Source organism: Ambystoma mexicanum, chromosome 2p (assembly GCF_040938575.1).
Source record: "Ambystoma mexicanum isolate Mex_15411 chromosome 2p, UKY_AmexF1_1, whole genome shotgun sequence".
Classification (NCBI taxonomy): Eukaryota; Metazoa; Chordata; class Amphibia; order Caudata; family Ambystomatidae; genus Ambystoma; species Ambystoma mexicanum.
Genome location: NC_090923.1, coordinates 648,906,520 through 648,925,845, shown reverse-complemented (window position 1 = coordinate 648,925,845; position 19,326 = coordinate 648,906,520). Strand labels below are relative to the sequence as shown.

Genomic DNA, 19,326 nt, shown 5'->3' with positions numbered 1-19,326 from the left:
CAGTTGTGAATATTTTAATTTTATTCTAGGCTTGCCTATTTATTAAATTACTTAATAATTCAATGTTCTATTTTCCACTAATTAGTAACAGGTTTTTTGAGAATTCAGTCTTTTTTGCTTTGTGAAAATATTAACGCGTGAGACCCCCATAAACCCTGTATGATTCGCTGTAAGGTCTTTTTTTTAACATGGCATTCTGTACTTTCAAATTACATAATGTTAATGCATTTCAAATCATTATTTGGGACACATAACCTAACAACGGACTTAAATTCAGTTTTACTTCATTAATAATCTAGTCAAGGAGGGTCTCAACTTGATTTTGCTCCTTTTTTTAAAAAAAACTTGGTTTATTTATTTTCAGCAACTAGAACGTAAGTAAAAAACAAGTCCCAACTCCCCCCTTCCCTCCCTCAAGCAGCGTGAGCCAGTCCTTGGGCCCTGCGCCCTGAGTCAATCGAATAAGATCATAACATTGAAGCAACCCCAAACTTGCCCCCCCCCATTGTTTACCCTAGACCCAATACCTCCAGGGGTAACACGCAAGAGTCTACTGCAGGTCCAGGAGCCGCAAACGGGGCGCCACCCAATCTGAAAGTCGTCCTTGAGAAATTCCATAATTTCCTCCCAGTCCGTTGCATAGTTTTTTTTGATAGCTTGTTCCACAACCTATGTCTGCAATGCCCTTCTAAACTTATATATATATATTCTCCGACGCAATGAAATAAGAAACCATTAATAAATGGGTAACTTGTCCTTTCCTGAAGCTATCTGAAGTGGGCTCATCATTTGGATCCATGTTAAAACATCAAAGTTTTTACTGCAAGGTTGAAAACCTTGAATGTAAAACAATGTTTATTTTAAATGCGGGGGGCACTCCCCGCAGCTGCCCTTCATATCCCCCACTTTAGTAAATACCCCAACGCAACCCCCATCTTTTTTCATATAAAAGGTCATATTCAAGGTTGTCTACCTCACAGTAATTGTCTTCGATATTTTGTAGTGATACCCATCATTTTATTTTGCCCATGCCTGAAATCTATGCAATAAACGGAAAGAAAAAATGTTCCTACCGTATAAAATAAAGGGAGAGGTCTGTAGTTATGGAGGCATTTAAGCAACTCCTTTTTATATATGGTGACTATTACACTTCTTTGCCAGGACTCTGGGATAGTGCCATTTCTTTTAAATTATGGAAAGAGCATAAAAGACAGATATCCAAACCAATGGGCAAGATTTGAAAATCGGGGCAGGAATTCCATCTGCACCAGCCACCCTGGAACCATTGAATCGCTCAATTGTATAATTTACTTTTTCCTCCTGTAAAACGAACCTTGGTAGAAGGTATACTTTTAATATCCAATTTATGCGTACTTGTGTTCTTTTCACTGTACTTCTCCTTCTAGAAATTAACCCATTCTCTTCCCCTCAGTAGGTACTATTAGGAAATGATCTATCTTCCAAAACGTAGTGTCCTACGTATGATCATTTCAGAAACTTCATACTATTCGTAGAATTGATTTTGTTATGGTATCATCCAATTTCTATATGTCCTCAATATTGACCGTTTTACACATTAGTCATACGCAACTTTCTGCCTTCCTCACGGTTTTGAAACTTAACAAATACTCTTTATTCACTCAATTTAGAACAATCTTGGATTGGTTCATTTCTCATAACACTTCCTTCCCATCGCCTAGTGCTTGCTGTACCAAAGAACTGAATTACATCACTTTCTTTTCTGACCATTTTACTCCATGGTTTTCACCTCGTTAACCCCTCCAATCTATAAACTTGAAATGTCTCCCAGCATAATCAACCTAGTCAAATTCCATGAATGAACAATAATTTACCCAAATTCTCCCTTTCCGAGTAATCTTTTGTGGATCTATCTGGCAATCCTCTAAAGATTAATAAGATTAATCAACTGTATAACAACGCCTTTGACTTGCTATATCCATATCTCTGCATTAACATTCCCCATAATCGTAACGTTAAAGGGCTACCACTGTTTTAAAATTATTTAAAATATTCATTAAGGCAGCCTCTCAGCTTCACTGGATTCTTCTAATCTGGAGATCTCCACCACAAGAATTTCCTTCAGTTTAATGGCCACCTACCTTTCAATTAAAATTCCCAGACCTCCTGATGGATGCCCTTTCTAGGCCCCAAGTTGCTGGATTAAGGTGGCATGTATAGCCTTCAATGAATACATTCTCTTTTAACCATACCTCCTGTAAAAAAATTTATCTCAGCTTCACTTAAATGGTGGGCCAATTCCAAATTCTGTAAAAAAAAAAAAAAAAAAAAAATTGAAATTATTAAACCCCCTTGAGTTCCAGGATATACTAGTCAAAATTGAATCTCCGGTTGGCTATAATTGTGTATGGTCTTCATCCTGAGGTAGTTTGTAGCATACTTGATAAACATGATCAGCCATATTCAGATCTACTCGGACCTGTCATTGATGCTTCCCTTCTCGAGTTCCCGTGAATTGCAACCTTTGCATTTTATACCACTATTGGGTTGCAGATTACCCATTTCCTTGTTCACGACTGTTTTCACCTGGTTCATCAGTTTCCTCCTTGACCCCCTTTTTGTCTCAACTTTAGCTCGATCACTGGTATTAGGACAACATCAGAACTTAAAATTAATCATTTTAATTCATCTAAAATAAACTGTTTTTCTTCTGTATTTCTTAAGTGTAGAATGACCAAATCCTTTCCCCTCAACATCGAATTGTACCCATTGAATATCTGAATTACCAACCCTCAATTCTTTTCTTTTTTGTTTCTTTTTTTTCTTTTTAGTAATTTCCTCAAATGATCAACCTTTTTGACCTATTCAGCACAACAGATTGATTGTGAAATACTGATTCAATATGAAGACCTGAGGAGTTTGCTTTCTACACTTCATTCTGGAAAAATTCCTGCAAAACCTTTCCCAGCATTTTGTTAGCTTCCTCTTCATTCCATTATTAGTCATTCACACATCTTCAAGATACTTGGCAAGTTCTCATACTGTTTGTCAGCCAATGCTCCATCACAGGATCTTCATCTATATTTTTTGCTGTTAATGGTTCTTCTCTCTGAACACCCCCCCCCGAACTCCTTTCGATCCCCCCCCAATGCGACTTTGGTTGACATGCTGAAGAATAAGACCTGATCTCTTCCTGTACATAGTTATCATTCTCTTCTTTTCTTTATTTTTTATTTTTTTATTTTCTCCCCCTTTTCTCCACTTCTGCTTTAGGTAAATCCTGCATCTCCATCTTTTATAAGCTCTGGAATCTCTTCCAGTGCCCCAGCATCAAATCGATGAACAGGTATTGAATTGGTCTCCCGAGCTTGAAGGAGTTTTTTTCCTTTTCCCTTTCTTGGACTTTTTGTTTCTCCTACCCGGCATCGGCTTATGTTTTTTTTCTTTTTTCCTTTACTTTGCATTGAAGCAATCCTGCCATTTTTATAGGAGTATAGTGCATTGCAGAAATCTGATCTCTCTTTCTAACTTGAACAGTGCTCTTGGCTCATCCAGTAATATAATTGTTCCACTTAATTTTGGTGATAGCTGCATTTCATTTCTTTTGTTGCATAATTCTCTCTTCAGCTCATTTTTAATATTTAGCCGTCTGTCTTAATTTACTTAACACATTATCCACTCCCTGAAAGATGTTTCTTTATCCTGCACTGCAAGAGCAAGCAATTTTCTTTTGCTGCACAGCTGAGTTCACCTCCAATTCCCTTTGTGTTTTCCTGTGGGGCTACCAGCAAGCCCAGAACATTTATGTACTGCTTTGAATGTTTGTGGAGCCGGAATTTTTAAACTTTTTGAAATCCTGCCTCCTTCAAGAAGTCCTTAGCTTGGTTACCTAATATAATGAATAGCTCTTGCTTCATGATATTCGGGCCAAAACTGAGATCTATAGGATTCGCTTCAGAGGAGATCACTTAAAGGGTCAGATTTAGAGTCGCTGTCATGGGGTGGATCATTGTGCATTGAAGGCTCTTCAACCAGCATAACCTTGCCACACTCACTACTAGACCACCACAAGCTCCTTCTTGATGGGTCTAAACAAACCTGTAACTTTCTCTGGAGTACAGAAACGTCTTCCTTTCTTCACCACCTCTTCTCTGTGTGCTAGTGTCATTCACCAGGGGGGTGTCCAACCTTTCATGTGATGCCATATTCACAGTCTGTATACTTGTAGTGACTTTCTTCTTAAATTGTAAGAGGGAGTTGGCAGCAGAGTTGCTGCAGTCTTTAGCAGTCTTTCTTTGGAAAATTCTACATGGAGGTCTTTCCACCACCTCTACTGGGCTGCTGTCTCTGACCTGCCTCTTCAAATACTCCATTCCGCCGCAGAGCGGCCGCGATGTTGGCATCGGAGTTACTGCAGTCTTTAGCAGTCTATGGCAGCTCTGGCGAAGAGACACTTGAAGTCTAAAACTGGCGTAACCATGCGCAGCACCAGATTATCAACTGACTTTTCATTAATGGAACAATCGGACAATGAGTCTACTTTGGATGCTCTTTGCGACCCCCCCCCCCCAGCACACAACAGCCTCACGAGATGGCGCTGGATTTATTGGAAGGAGAAAGTGGTTCAAAATCAAATTTGCAGGTGGTGCCTCCTGCCACTTGTCCCGACGATGAGAACAATATCTAACAGAAGGCCAGCTTAAGGCTTCAGAAGTTGAACAATGGTCGGGGACAAACGAACCCCATCCCATTCCCATTTGGAAAACCCATCTATTTCGCAAGAGTGCTCAGAAAAGGCAAAACCTAACAAAATAAAACTACCTCAACTCCAAAATGCCCCCAGAGAAAAACATTAAGAACAGTCTGAAACATAAAGGACAAACCAAGAACTTTACTGAAAAATAAATTGTAAGTGCAGTCTGACATTACACAAGATTGTGTATATGTATATGTATGTATATATATAATTTTTTTTTTTTAATTTTTATTCTGTTCTTTATATTGGGTAAAACTCTCAAAGAGGGGTAGGAAATGTATGGATGCCTTGTATGTTTGAAATGTGATTTTGCTCTACTGTAGCAGGAGGTTTGTAGCCACTGTGGGCTAGCAAGGACTATCCACATTATTTGTTGTAGACTCATGAATGTTCTCCATTTCAGATCCTGAAAGTCAAGCATTAAAGGAGCATCTCATTGATGAACTGGATTACATGTTGGTTCCTATGGAAGCCTGGGAGAAGTTAGTAAGGTGGTATGACTCTATGGAGGGGCAGCGACCCATTGTACGCAAAGTAAGTATTTATAAAATGTTTGTAAATTTATAATTGAAGAGAAAAATACCACTTTTACCAAAGTAGAACTGTTAGGGAATCAGAGGGGCAGGGCGAGATAGCTACCCTGGACTAATATGGCCTCTTCAGCAGCCTGGTGGTTGTGAGAATACCCTAACGATTTCTCTCAGACTTGATGGGGAATTGAAGGTGGAGTAGTGTAGAGAGGAACCTGCATTGCTCAATCCATGAGGTTTCTTGCCTTTACATTTTTTGTTTAAGCTTTATTTACAATTTTAAAGCTATCTAATCTGAACTTTATAAGTGATGAACCAACAAAACGCTGCTTAAAGCATACAAATCATAATCACTTTTGCATGCAAATTAACATTACCAAACACAATTTAATATCAAAATGAACTACCTTACTTAGATGGAGCAGAAGAAATGCAACTAAAATGTCCCCTGAATGGATCGGTGAGCCTCAATGCCCCCTATCAGTAGATGCTAAGATAACTATTAAACACATTAACCTGCTCCAGTTCCAAATGACTAAATGAGTGAAACCTTTTTTTAGGTGACGAGGCCTATGGCACATACTCGTTTTCTTTTAAATATTCAAGCCATGGATACCACGTTCTGAGCTGCATCTGGAACTTGTTGATTAGAGGAGACCTTTTTCCAAGGCCGCTGCCTCCTGCACTCGCCCACCAGCATGCCAAATCCGCTCACCCACAGATTTACAAGCTTGCGCCAGGGTGACCCTGAAAGCATTGAGTAGATGTGAAATGTAGCTGCAGAATCAGACATTGGGTTTGCGTCTTTCCCTGTCGTTCAGGATAAGATCCGCGAGTCCATAGGAAACTGAAGGCCCAAAATCTCTTGTGACAAGATTTTGTTCTGTAACACTTGGGGACATTTCCATCTCATCTGGTGCTAACGTCCTTCTCCACAACCTGTCCAGGACATTGGGGTTGAACTAGGAAAGATCTTGTGAAGCTCCTGTACCACCAAAAGCAGATCCTATGTGCCCTTGTTTATTGAAGTGCATCTGGAGGACAGGTGCGCCCTTTCCCAGATGTTCTTCTAGGACCCTTGGTTGTGGGTTCACAGCTCTTGTTCACATCTTTGCATTTACGGTTGGGAATGCAAAAGGAACATCTAGGTTTAAGAGATCCTGCCTCTACGGATATACTGTAGAAATGATAACTCAAGACCTAATAGTGCTATAGTGCAGTCCCAGTGAGAGATCCTGTGACAAAACAGCATAATTAAATTGCTCATCCCAGTTGGAAAGACTGCACAGTCTACAAATGTCATCCCGACCTGCTGGTGAGTGGAAATGTCTGAGACCCTCCTGGGACTTTGTTACTGTAAATGTGTCCCCCTTGCTGAGGCTGCAGCCTTGTTTCGCACCCTTTCCATCCTGCTCCCTCCCACGCCATCAACTTCCCTGTTCCTTTTCCCTTTCGCCTCCCAGACCGTCCACCTTCCCTGATTGGTTATCTGAACGTGTACTGCCAGGTCGCCCGACCCGCAGTGCTCTGGGCCTGCTGCTTTGTGGAATCTCGAAGCTGGTGAGTGGAAGTGTCTCTGAAACCCTCCTGGGCCTTTGTTACTTTACATTTGTCCCCCTAGCAGAGGCCGCCGCCCCGTTTCGCACCCCTTCCATCCCGCTCCCTCCCACACCATCCACTTCCCTGTGCATTTCCCCCGCCTCCTCGACCACACATCCTTCCCGGATTGGCTAGTTGACGAACATAATTGACCCTCCCAGGGCAGCTCTCTGCCTGTGCAGCCCCTGTGGCAACTAGTGTCTACAGGTGTCAGCAGGGGAAGCCAGTGGCCAGCCGTCAACCATCAGCAACTAGGAAGATAGGAGTGGCCCGGGTGAGGAGTAGAGCCATCGCTCTACCCTGCAACCCTGCCACATAGCAACCTTAACTACACTTGAATAATTGTGGCGTCTGCTGTATTTTAACTACATTGTTAAACCTAGGCCTTTCTCCCGCTATACAGGACTCTTGGATCTAGGTGTGCTGTCTCTGTTGTTAAACTACATTGTGAAAGTAGTGCTGTCTTTGATTTTGCCTTCTTACCAAAGCGTTCACCTAGCTAACTGTTCTACTACTGTCTGAGCCCTTGTCGTTTTTGTTCAGTTGTCTACTATTGTCTAGTCTCTCCTGGTCTTGTCTGCTTGAACCCCTCCCAGCGTCCTTCCCTAGTGTTCTCCCTGCCTCTACCCCCCCTTTCCTCATCCCTCCTCTCCCTACCTATTCTATGGTGCTATTGGTCTCTCCTATCTTTTCTAACTGCTTCTCTATCGACTATCCTTTTTAAACTTCTTCCTACCAGATTCAGGAAGGAGAGCAGGACATCCTGGTCTTCAACCCAGACCTCCCTATCGCTTACACATATACCAGTGCTTCCTCTAGGCAAACCCTACCGGCATTCTCTTTGTTGTTCCCCCCCCAGACCTATGGACTCTTCATATAATCTTTGTGCGTTCTCCTTTCTCTTCCCCTATTAATGGTGGCACCTGGTGGGAGGCTCTCTTGGCATCCTTCGACTCCTCTAAGGTCATCATTAATGTTTACCTGAATGGTACCATTTTGGTTCAAGCCCTCAGGCCGATCACCTCTTTCATAGACTCTTCCCATGCCTCATCAATTTCCTTCCTTCTCCTGCTGTCCCCTCTTCCTCCACAGCTCCCGTCCTCCCCTGCTGTCTCCTCCCTGGCTACCTTGCCCTCTCCTCTTCTGCACCCCCCACCCCCTCAGGCTTCTTCTACACTTCTACAGGGCATACCGCTGATATGTACCCTTCCCCGGATGTCTCCCAAGGACCGCAATCGTCTCTGTATTGACTCTCTAAACTCTTGCTCAGCTGTCAAACACTCCTCTGACATCTGCCGCCTCCTTGAAGAACTTGACCTTGGTCTCACCGAGACATGCTTCAGGGCCAGCTCTGTCACAAGCTTTGACACTCTCCTCCCTGACGGCTACAAGATCCTCTTGGCGCCTAGGTCCAACCGTACCGGAGGAGGTGTAGCCGTGATCTTCCCTGAGTGGATTCCTGCCCGTCACTCATATGCACGCCTACTCCGCTTTCGAATGCCTCGTCTGCAGTCTCCCTCGCTCGGCCACTGCCTTACTGTGGCTACCATCTATCGGCCACCTGGTCAAATGTCCTTGTTACTCTGAGTGGGCGGACCTCTCCTCATCCCTCCTTGGCTCGGCCACTCAACTCCTTCTTGGAGACTTTAACATCCACCTGGATATACTTCCTGTCCTTCCTCTGGACTCTTTTGCGACCTCTGCATCGCTCCCCCTCTCCCCTCTGGCCCGACTCACTCTGGATGTTCTGATCTCTACAGACCTTCCCCTTTCTATCCCTCTCACCACGCCTCTCTCCTAGAGTGATCACTTTCTCCTCTCCTCCCAGCTCGCTCTCTCCACCCCTCAGGCCAAGTCAACTCCAGCACTGCCACCCATCTTCTTGGTCATCCGACCCATGATGCGTGTCAGATGAGGCTTTCGCCAGCTCTGTCTCTCCCCCCCCCCCCCCCCTCGGCTGCTCATACCCTTACACAGCCCTATCCATGCTCCACTCAGCTATATCTGATATCTCGATGTTCTTGCCCCTGTCATGAGGATCCACTTGAACCCCAAAGCCAAGTGCAATTCCTGGTATGACTCGGACCTCGCCACCCTTAAATGCAAGTGCAGGGTGGCTGAGAGAAAATGGCAGGATTCTGGTACATCCCCTGACAAACTGGCCTGCCGTCTGCTCCATAGGCAATACCGGCTCTCTCTGCGCACCAAGAAGTGAGCCCTCATCCAACCTGCATCCCTTCGGCATCCAACAACTCGGCCGAACTCTTTAAAATCTGCAAGGAGCTGGCCAATCCTTCTACAGTCTCTACCTCTCCTGTCCCCTCACAGGCCCTCTGCATGGCCCTGGCTTCACATTTCATCTCAAACTCAGGACATCCTGTCCTCTCTCTCTCTTCCTCTACCCGTGCCCACTCTACACCCCGCTCTCCTCCCTCCTTCTCTGCCTTTCCTCTGTTCTCCCCAGATGAGGTTTCTAGACAAGTCTGATCTATGAAAGTCAAAACGGGTTCACCTCTGTTCTTCCAAAACCATGAAGGACCACGTTGCCACCTTAGCTCCTGCTCTGGCTGACTTCTGCAACCACTCCTTCGCCACTGGAGTATTCCCTTCCCCTTTTGAAGCACTCCCTTGTGCACCCTCTTCTTAAGAAATCCCTCTGGCACCCGTCCTGCCATCTATCGCTCTTATCTCCATCGCTCCTTTCCTGGGCAAACTCCTAGAAAAGCTGGCTATCTCCCAGCTTAATCTTCACACTGAATCTGTTAGTTGTCTCCATGACCATCAGTCTGACTTCAGAGCTGCCAGAAGCACGGAAACCGCTCTCCAGAACATCCGTGAAGATGTGCTCTCCAACCTCGATTCCAACACGCCCGTGTCCTCATCTTATGTGATCTCTCTTCTGCCATTGAGCCGGTCAACCATGCCATTCTGCTCTACCGTATTCGTAATAACCTGGGTATCACTGATAAGGCACTGGCTTGGCTGACCTCTTTCCTCTCTAATCGACCCTCCCAGGTCCAACTTGGGTCCTTCCTCTCTATCTCTACCTGTGGTGTTCCCCAGGGGTCTAATCTCTCCCTGGCTGTTTAACCAATACCTGGCACCTCTTGCCCACCGCATTGCTGATCTCTGCTCCAACTTTCACTGCTATGTGGATGACTTTTGTTTTCAGGCTCTGCTCTGCCACCTCTTCTCCTTCTCTCATCTCTGACTGTCTGGTATCCGGGAGTGGTGTGCCGCCAATTATTTTTGCCTTAATGCCAGTAAAACCGAGATTCTACTCATTGGCACTCCTGCTCCCCTTTTCCTGTCACTCTCCGGGTGGCCTGTCTTGGGCCTCTGTTAGGCAGAATCCTGTGCAGTTCCCTTGGGGAACACTGCAAAAAGATCAAGACTACAGGAGCATCAGTAAACCCAATTGGTAGCAGTCTGCACCACCCAGATTTACCTGGTAGCTGTGGCTGAGCAGTCAGACTTCTATCAAGAAGAGTAGGGCAGTATGCAGAGTATACACAATAGGGCCAAAATACAGTAGAGCAAACAAACACTGACCAGAGCTTTGTATAAAGAGTATATAGTTATGTATATAAAACATACTTTAGGTAACACACTAGCACTCTCAATGTAAAGTAATTTAAAACAGTCAGGTAAGTATACACACCTCCCTTAGTAACTATCAGACAAGTCAGGGTTAAAGCACAACTATTTAAGATAGAAGCGAGCACTTAACCTAGATGGCACTCCAATAGTTTAGGTTAAAAAGTGAGAGAAAAGGCAGAGCATAAAATAACAGTTCCCAACACTTAAGAGTTCAGAGCAAGGGGAGAAAGGCAGGTTCTAGTGTAGAGCCAAGGTTCATAGGCCAGGCCCACTTTAAATGGAGCAAAGCGAAATGGGCCCAGGATCACACGGTTTAAAGTGCACTGAAAGTCTTTGCGGAGTGTTCAAAAGAGGTTGGGGTGATTCAAAAGATATAGTTAGAGGGCCTGGAGCCAACCCAGTTTAGAAGCCAAGGATTTAAGGGTCACCTTTAGCAATCTGTAGAAAGGGAGGCCAGGCAGGACACAGTACCTTAAAGAGAAAGGAAGCTCCAGCGGGGGCAGTTGTTCCTGGCAGTGGTTGCAGTTCGTTGTTCCGACCAGGGGAACAGAGGATCTCGCCGAGGAGGAAATTTGGAGTCGTTGCATTGCACAGGGATGAAACCAGGCACGAAGTTCCCGATTTAAAAGGTGCAGTCATTTTATTTGCGGTCAAAAGTGGTGAGCTTGGCTATCCGGCTGCCGGGGTGCTTGGCACGGGCGATTCGACCAAGGGCCGTCTTTGGAAGGCGAACAGGGTGAACTGGTTGGTCCCACCAGCTCAGAGGAAGAAGACTTGTCCAGCAGAAGATCTTCTCTTGTTGTCGGGAAAGTGGTGAGGTAGCTGCAGCAGGGCTTCACCGGTGGTGTCGTCGTTGCAGATTGTTCAGCTTCGTCCCTCTTCGGATTCTTGGGTCCTGTGGCGACTTCTGAAGTTCCAGTCCCAAAGGCCCTGCTTTTATGCAGAAAACCCCCCATTCATCAGCCTAGCTGTCAATCACACATGCTAAGTGGCGAGCCGGGCGGCTCACCACTGGGCCATTCTGAGTAGAGTGCGACTTGGGTTGCTAAGGCAAAGCAGTCCAGGGTGCCAATTCCCCCCCCCCCCCACCCTTCCTGTGGAACCCAGAGTGGCACCACTTGGAGGGCTTCTGTGGAAAAGCCCGCCAAAATAGTGGAACAAAGGGCTCGACCTTGGTCAGAGTTACAGAGACGGACACAAACGCCATTTTAGAATAGAGTTCTGGCAAAAAGACCCAACCGGTGATTTAATATTAAATAAACCGGCGGTATCTTTAATATTGCACCAAAAAGTGGTGCGTTTAAATTGAAATGGAAAATCCCATACAGAATATTCCGGTGGAATATTTTGCGTGGTAACCACTGCCACCAGCCAGAAACTCGACGAGGGGGGGACGGGACAGTGCCCCCTCGAAAACAGACCCAGGGGCAATTGAATTACCCCTTACCAGTGCTTCCACAATATGATGGTTTGTACTGGTTCTGTTTACAATTTTGGACTAGTAAAGCCAATGGTGACTTTAGAGGCCCTGGGAGACAGTAGTCAGTCCCAGGGTATGGAGTCTGTTTGGGAGTCAATGTGACACCCCTGTGGTACTGCACTGAGGGTGCTGTGTACCACACATACAGAAAAACATGATACCATATGGAGTAAAAAGGAACCCCATAGTCCATAAGCACATAAGTCAAAGACATACCTCAAATCATGCCTAAGAGTGTGAGTAAAAGAGTCTCACTCTTAGCAAGAGAAAAAACAAACCCCAAAAATCCAGCAAAGCTGCTGGGGGACTCACTAGGTTTGGGAAATTAGCCTTATAAGATAATTCTCCCTAACAGCCTCTTCCTGCTCCCACCTGTGAGGCTAAAAACATCAGGGTCATCTTCGACTCCAGACTCCTTCTCTCCTCACATCGCAGTCTCCAAGAAGTCACACTACCAGCTTGACCTCCTCAGAGGTATTCTTCCTTTTCTCTCCTTCCCCCAGAAGCTTACTGTCTCGAGCTCTGGTTCTCTCTAGGCTGGACTACTGCAACAGCCTCTTTCCAAATCTGCCTGCTTCTACTCTCCGCCCTCTGCAACTCATCCAGAACAGGACTGCGAGACTTGCCCTTGGCCTCAAGCCCAGGTATCGTATCTCTCCAGTACTGAAATCTCTGCACTGGCTCCCAGTGGCTGCGAGGATTAAGTTCAAAGCCCTCTGCATTGCCCACAAGGCCTTCTGGGGCATGGGTGCTCAATACCTTCAACTTTATTCCTAAATATCTTCCTTCTCGAGCTCTTCGCTCATCCGCCTCCAATTCCCTCAGGGTCACTCGCTTCTTCAAGCAACGTGTTGGTGGAAACACCCCCAAAAAGCTTCAAGTGCCTTCATCACAGCAGGAGGGGGGGGATGAATCCGGAGGAGAAGAAAAACCTAATCCTCTTAAAAAGTTGCCTTCCAAGAAGATCCATGACAATTCACTCCCTGTGCTTTAGCACTGGTATGGAACCTCTGCCATGTACATACCACTACCTCTCGGTGTGCGATGGAGCAGTCCTGCCGGATACTTCGCTAGTAATGGTGATTAACATTGTGAAGCAGAATTGTCTCTAACATTTGTGTGACTCATAACCATTTTGGAGAACTCAAGGCCGACTCAAAACAACTTATAAAGTAGTTGAGCATATATCCGCTGAATGATGTCAAAAGCTTTGTGCATTGAATGTTAATAAGGTGATTTTCTGCCCTGTGCTCTTATCCCAACCCACTAGATCAAACTTCAGATATCATCATGGGTAGCAAGTTTTGTTAGAAAGCCTGATTGATGAGAATGAATAAGAAGTTATGAAGATAAATGGGCCAGTATGATGCACAGTCTGTGGTTTTTGTTTTGCTTAACCGCAGAATAATAGCTGACCACTATTTAACTGTAGGCTCTTGCAGTACTGTCTTGTGGTACAGAATATCCTGGACACACTCTCAATACAGCTGCCAGTTGAATGTTGCTTGTAACAGATGTTCGAAGGCAAGCAACGATGCGGGCAATGAGGTTTAAGTTAGAAATGCAGAAAAGTTATGTTACTGTCCACACTTTTCCAGATAATGAGCTGCCAAGTCTTCCTCCAAACCTCTTCACGGGACATCAAAATGGTCCGTTTCACTAATCCTAATTTTGAGGTTTCTGGGGCTTCCAAGAGACTGAATTGTCATCCCAACATGCCCCCAAGTTCTCTGTCGGAAAGCTGCTAAGAACAGCGCCTATGGGGTGCTTGGTTTATCTTGTCTGACTGGCTGTGCCTTTTGCAACTTTCCCCAAAATCTTTTTTTACCCCTTCATTCAGGTGATTGTCATCCCAAATTATGTCTGTCTTTGATAGTTTTTCGGACTTACACCTTCACCAATTGGTTCAAGATCCAACTCATATACATGGCAACATCCCTGACTTAGTATTTGCTAAAGACTCCTTGCTGTGCCCTGGTCTGAATGAGCCAGTGACATGGTCTGACCGTTATCTGGTCTCTTGCTCTTTTCTACCCACTATCTCCCTCTGCCACCCCCCAAGATGCTACTACGCTCTTGGCGCTCAGTCGACCCGAAGGCACTTGGTGCCCATATTACCTCTAATTGTGCCTCTTTGAAGCCATTATCCTTGACTTCACTTTCCCATTCTCTGATGACTGCAGCTGATTACTATGCCCCATTGAAGCTGACCCAAGTTCGCAGGCTACCCTCTCAACCCTGGTTCACGGACCAGCTCAGAATGGCCCGCCTCCAACTCAGACAAGCTGAGCGTAAATGGCGTTCATGTTATAGCCCCACGCTTAGAGACCTATATAAACTTAACCTGTCCACTTATCTGGCCAGTGTAAAACTGGCAAAATCCACCTTTTGTGGCCAGAGAATTGAACATGCGCTGTGCAAACCTAAAACTCTTTTTTTTTTTGTTTAATGTTTTTAAGTTTTTTTAACATTTTTTTTATTTATTTTTTTCTCCATATTGCACTCGTTGGCTTCCTCAGACTCTTACCTCTATGGTTAAACCCTCCCAGAAATTGTGCAATGAACCGGCCTCCTTCACTACAAAAATTGATGTTGTTCGAGCTATTGCTCTACTGCCTCCTGACACCACCTGTTTTGTGCCCCCCTCCCCCCCACTGACACTCTTGCTAGTTGGTCCTCTTTCCCCCTGTTCACCAAAACAGAAGTTCTGGCTGCCATTTTAAAGATCAAATCCTCTTCTCCTGAGGATGCTATTCCTGCTGCTATGATGAAGACGATTGCCCCTGACATCTTAACTGATATCACGATGGCGATAAATAACTCATGCCAGACTGGCCTGGTTACACCGGAGTTGCAATCAGTGAGGGTAATTCCACTCCTTAAGAAGCCTTCCCTGGACCCTACTATCCCGACTAACTTCCGCCCTATCTCTCTCCTTCCTTTCCTATCTTAACTTTTGGAATCTTTGGTCACTCCTCTATTGTCTTCTTTTCTGGAATCCTCTAAAATCTTTAATCGCGCTCAGGCTGGTTTCAGGCCAGGCAGAGGTACTGAAAGTGTCCTTGTCTCTGTACAGGATGACATGTCCAGACTCGTCGATGCTGTCGGAGCTGGGGCTTTGATCTTATTAGATCTCTCCGCCGCATTTGACACGGTGGACCATTCCATCCTCCTCTCACAGATTAGGAACTCTGGTCCTGTTCTTGCCTGGTTTACTTCTTTTCTTTCTGATCGCACACAGACCCTCGCTATGCCACCTTTTCTATCTGCTTCCTGTCCCCTCACCTGTGGGGTCCCCCAGGGATCCTCTCTATCACCGATTTTGTTCAACATATATATCTGGGCTCTGATCTGCCTCATCCGTTCTTATGGGCTTAATTGTTACTCATACGCGGATGACACACAAATCCTGATCCGTTTGGATCAGGATCAATCTGAGGTTTCAGCCTGCTTCCTTGACTGTCTAAAGGCAGTCAGGATATGGATGGATCAGAATTGGTTAAAGTTAAATGGGGACAAGGCAGAGGTACTGTTGGTAGGATGCCCTCCCAACCCCCTACTGTGGACCCCTGCTTTTTGGCCTCTCTCCCTTGGCCCCCTACCTGGCCCAGTCAGTAAAGAACCTAGGGGTTATCCTCTCCGCTTTGGTCTATGGCTAACCAGGTTACGGCTGTTTGTCCGTCCACTCATCATCAGATCCGGGTTCTTAAGAGGGTCATGCCTATGATCCCCGAAGCCCTCCGCCCTCCTGTGGTGGCTGCGCTAGTTCTCTCACGGCTGGACTATTGTAATTCGCTGTACTTGTCACAACTGATTGGACTTATCCATCGCCTTCAGCGTATGCAGAACCTTGCAGCCAGGTTAGCCACTGGCTCTACCTATGGGGCTCACATCACGCCAGTGTTAACGCCAACTTCACTGGCTGCCGGTGAAGCAGCAAATTCATTTCAAGTCTTTGTGCATCGTCCACCTGGTTATTCACGCCCAGGGTGCCGAATTTTTAGTCTAAATTTCTTAGATACATACCGGATCGGGATCTCCGCTCCGCGACCTCTAACCGTCTTACTGTTCCTAGAGCTAATCGGGAAAGCCTTGGCGGCAGAGCGTTTTCTATTGCCGCTCCCAAACTTTGGAACAGCCTCCCCCGCTACTTAAAGCCACTGTGAACCACCTTTGTTTTAGAAGAGCTTTGAAAACTTACCAGTTTTAATTTCCGGCCTCTCCATTGGTCTTTCTTCGACCGAGCAGCTTCCTTTCTAGCACCATGATGCCTTTGGGCGACCGTGCACTTTATAAGTTGTAATAACATAACCTAACATTGTCCACTCCCCTATTTCAGGAAGTATCCATGTTACTGGAAATGAGCGGTAGAATAGGTTCCCCTCTTTCCTTGAAATATGAGGGACTCTGCCTTTTTTTTTTCCCTTTTTTGCAGCAACGCCTAACCAGGTAGGCCTGATCCCCATCCTAGACCTTACCCAAGTCAATCTTCACCTCCCCTCAGAAGGATTAAATCAAGATGATCGCTCCACTCCACTCCATGTTCTGTCAGCCTTTTGTCGGGGAACTACATCTGTGCAATCTGCTTCTTGCTCCAACATGCATAACACCACTGAGTTGTCTTCTTTGGATTCAGTTATGTCATAGGAGTTTTTACTAGTAGTATGGCAGTCCAAGCTCCTCATGTTAGTGACATCCACATCTACCATCATTCAGAGGTACTGGGAGTGCCAACCTTCTACTCTGCAGATGGGTACGTGCTACACCATCTTTTAGACCGCCTCTGAACATGGAAAAGACTGCATCGGCCACCTCCCAGAGCTCGACTATGATGGTTTTCAGGTTTAGGATTGAAGCTTTTTATTTTGCAGAGCACAATATCTAGGGTCATTTAGAGGGTCACAAAAGCAGGAGTATAAAAGGAATCAACAATTGATTTAATTTTTATTAAAGTCCGCTTGTCCCACCTCAGAATCAATCGGACCTGGAGTGTGTATCCAGGCAGTAGTGTTGTGTAAAAGTGTGTACAGAACTCTTGTGTTGCTGCTTTGCAAATGGAATCTACAGGAACATTTGCAATGAATGCTATGGAAGCCCATGTGCCCCAAGTAGTGTACTTTTAGGCGTGACGGGTAGATCTCTCTTGGCAAAAGTGCAACACGGTGTGATGCAATTTAGGATCCACTTAGAAATAGCTGATTTAGAGACAGGGTCCCCTTCTCTACCAGCTGCCACTGAGACAAAGAACTGGTTTGTTTTTCTTAGTGTCTGTCTTTTCCAGATAGTAGATAAGCGCTCTCCTTCCATCCAGTGTGTGGAGGCTTCTTTCCGCCACTTTAGTGGGGCTCTGTAAAAAGGTGGTCAGTTCTATGGACTAGTTTACATAGAACTTAGAGATAATGTGGGCGCAAAGCGAGGGTGTGTGCGCAAAACCACCTTCTAACCACCTTTGTGATTCATGACGAACGGGTCCTGAACTGAAAGGGCATGCAGTTCACCAACTCTCTTTATAGAGGTGATCGCCACCAGAAAGGCGGTCTTGTATATACAAATAGAAAAAAAGTTATACATAAACGCTGGAAGACTGAATCCCCTGCCCAGTTTCATATCACCCCTGCCCCCACCTTCACCATCACGAAAAGGTAGTGCATTACACTGTACTTTCAGGATTGCACGTGCCACATCCTGGGTCGCTATGTGGATGCATGCAGATGGAAAAATCGTGCATATTTTCAATGAACTTTGCAGTGGACGTGCTTTGGAATGGCACGACATTTGTACCGTAAATGTGTAACAGTACATTTCAAGTGTTGTACAGCAGTGACAGTCTTTCGATGATGGCGGCTTTAATGCGATTGGTGGATGTGTGTGCCTATTTACCAGTAACCCAATGAAGTAGAGCTGCAGAGAAGATAGTGCAAAGGGAAGGACTGTTCCAGTTTTAAAGGGGTGCGGCCCACGCTCTACTTTGGGAGGCGCACGTGCCAAAATCTGCCCTTTACACCACCCTGCCCATGTGCCATGGCAGTGTGGGGATTAGCCAATCAAGTAGTGTTGGTGTGGTTAACAGGAAGGGGAGGTGAAACGGTTGCACATTATACTCTGCGTACTGAGGGTGGCTGACATGGTGAAACGTATTGGGTTGACTGTAGGTGATCCCTTTTGTAATAGAGCTGCACAATGATGCCCTGCAAAGAAACTTTGACGGCAATTTTGGTTTGGAAGGAGTGGACGCATTGTGGGACGCTGTGTACAAGTGCCATTTCTTCAATATGCATGCACCTTGCAAAGACCTCGCCACGTTTCCAGTAGTCGATGTTATCGTAATTCATTACGTCAGCATGTATATGGGTTTACCTACCTTGCTTACATTTGTTCTGTAGGCTGAGGAGGTTGCTGGATGTCGTGAGGGCGCTTTTTCCCACCGCCAAGGTGATTTCCTAATCTATAATACCGCGAAGAGTATGGCCCACTGCTCACAGATGTTGTTCCGAGCCAGCCGAAGGAAGGTGTCTCATCAACGGAAGCATGTACACTTTTTTGTCTGCTCGTGGAATGTTCTTCTGCAACAATGATCTTTATTACTTGTGGAAATGCTGAGTTTTCCCAAGAAAATGCCATTTTGGTGTCATCCATTGGCAATGGAGTTTTGTTTGCTCGTCTACAGGATGCGGTGACGAGTTTACTGAACCAGTGTGCATAGAAGAAAACACAAAAGCTACTAAAACAGATGTTTTTGTAGTTGGATCTACATAAATAAAAAACTCTTAAGAGTCGCCCCTTACTACGAACGCCCCCTGCCCTGGTTGCAAGTTATTCCTCCACGGCCGCACGCAGCACGCGTCATATGCAGGGATTTTGCGGGCGGCGGCCACGAAAATGGAACTGTGGGGATTGCCAATGAGTTGCTTAGGATGTGCGGCAATAGGAAGAGGGACTCCTGCTGCACTGGGGACCGGCCATTGACGTACTTGGGGACCTGCACGTGCCACGTTCGTCGCTCCTCACCATGCTGGCCTATGTAAATGGGACTGTAGCGATTGTCCTATCGTGCTGCTCAGGGTGTGCGTCCGAGGAAAGCGCGCCAATAGGAAGGACTCATCCTGCTTTACTGGGGCGCGGTACTTGGAGAAGGGCACATGTCACATTCTGCGTTTGTGAGCATTCTGGCCAATAGAAATTGGACTGTGGACTTTGGCCAATCGGGTGCTTTGGGTGTGCGTCACAGGAAAGGGAGGCATTAACTTTCCCAATTACTTTCTGTACTGCAGCTGGCAAACATGGTAAGACATACACTTTTGGTCGTGGTTGATGGCTTTGTGGAAGATCTGTGCATGTATGACCTCCAAGAAGACATGTCTGGCAATTTCGATTATGAGGCA

At 45.7% G+C, this 19,326-nt stretch overlaps 1 protein-coding gene across 2 annotated transcripts in view; it reads left to right on the top strand.

Moving 5' to 3' along the window:
- Positions 1 to 19,326, top strand: part of USP4 (ubiquitin specific peptidase 4) — a 2,223,295-nt gene that overhangs the window by 217,347 nt on the left and 1,986,622 nt on the right. For both annotated transcript variants that reach the window (XM_069644193.1, XM_069644194.1), the window contains one exon: positions 5,139 to 5,269. In XM_069644193.1, coding sequence (XP_069500294.1) covers positions 5,139 to 5,269 — 131 coding nt within the window. The remainder of the gene's footprint in view (positions 1 to 5,138; positions 5,270 to 19,326) is intronic.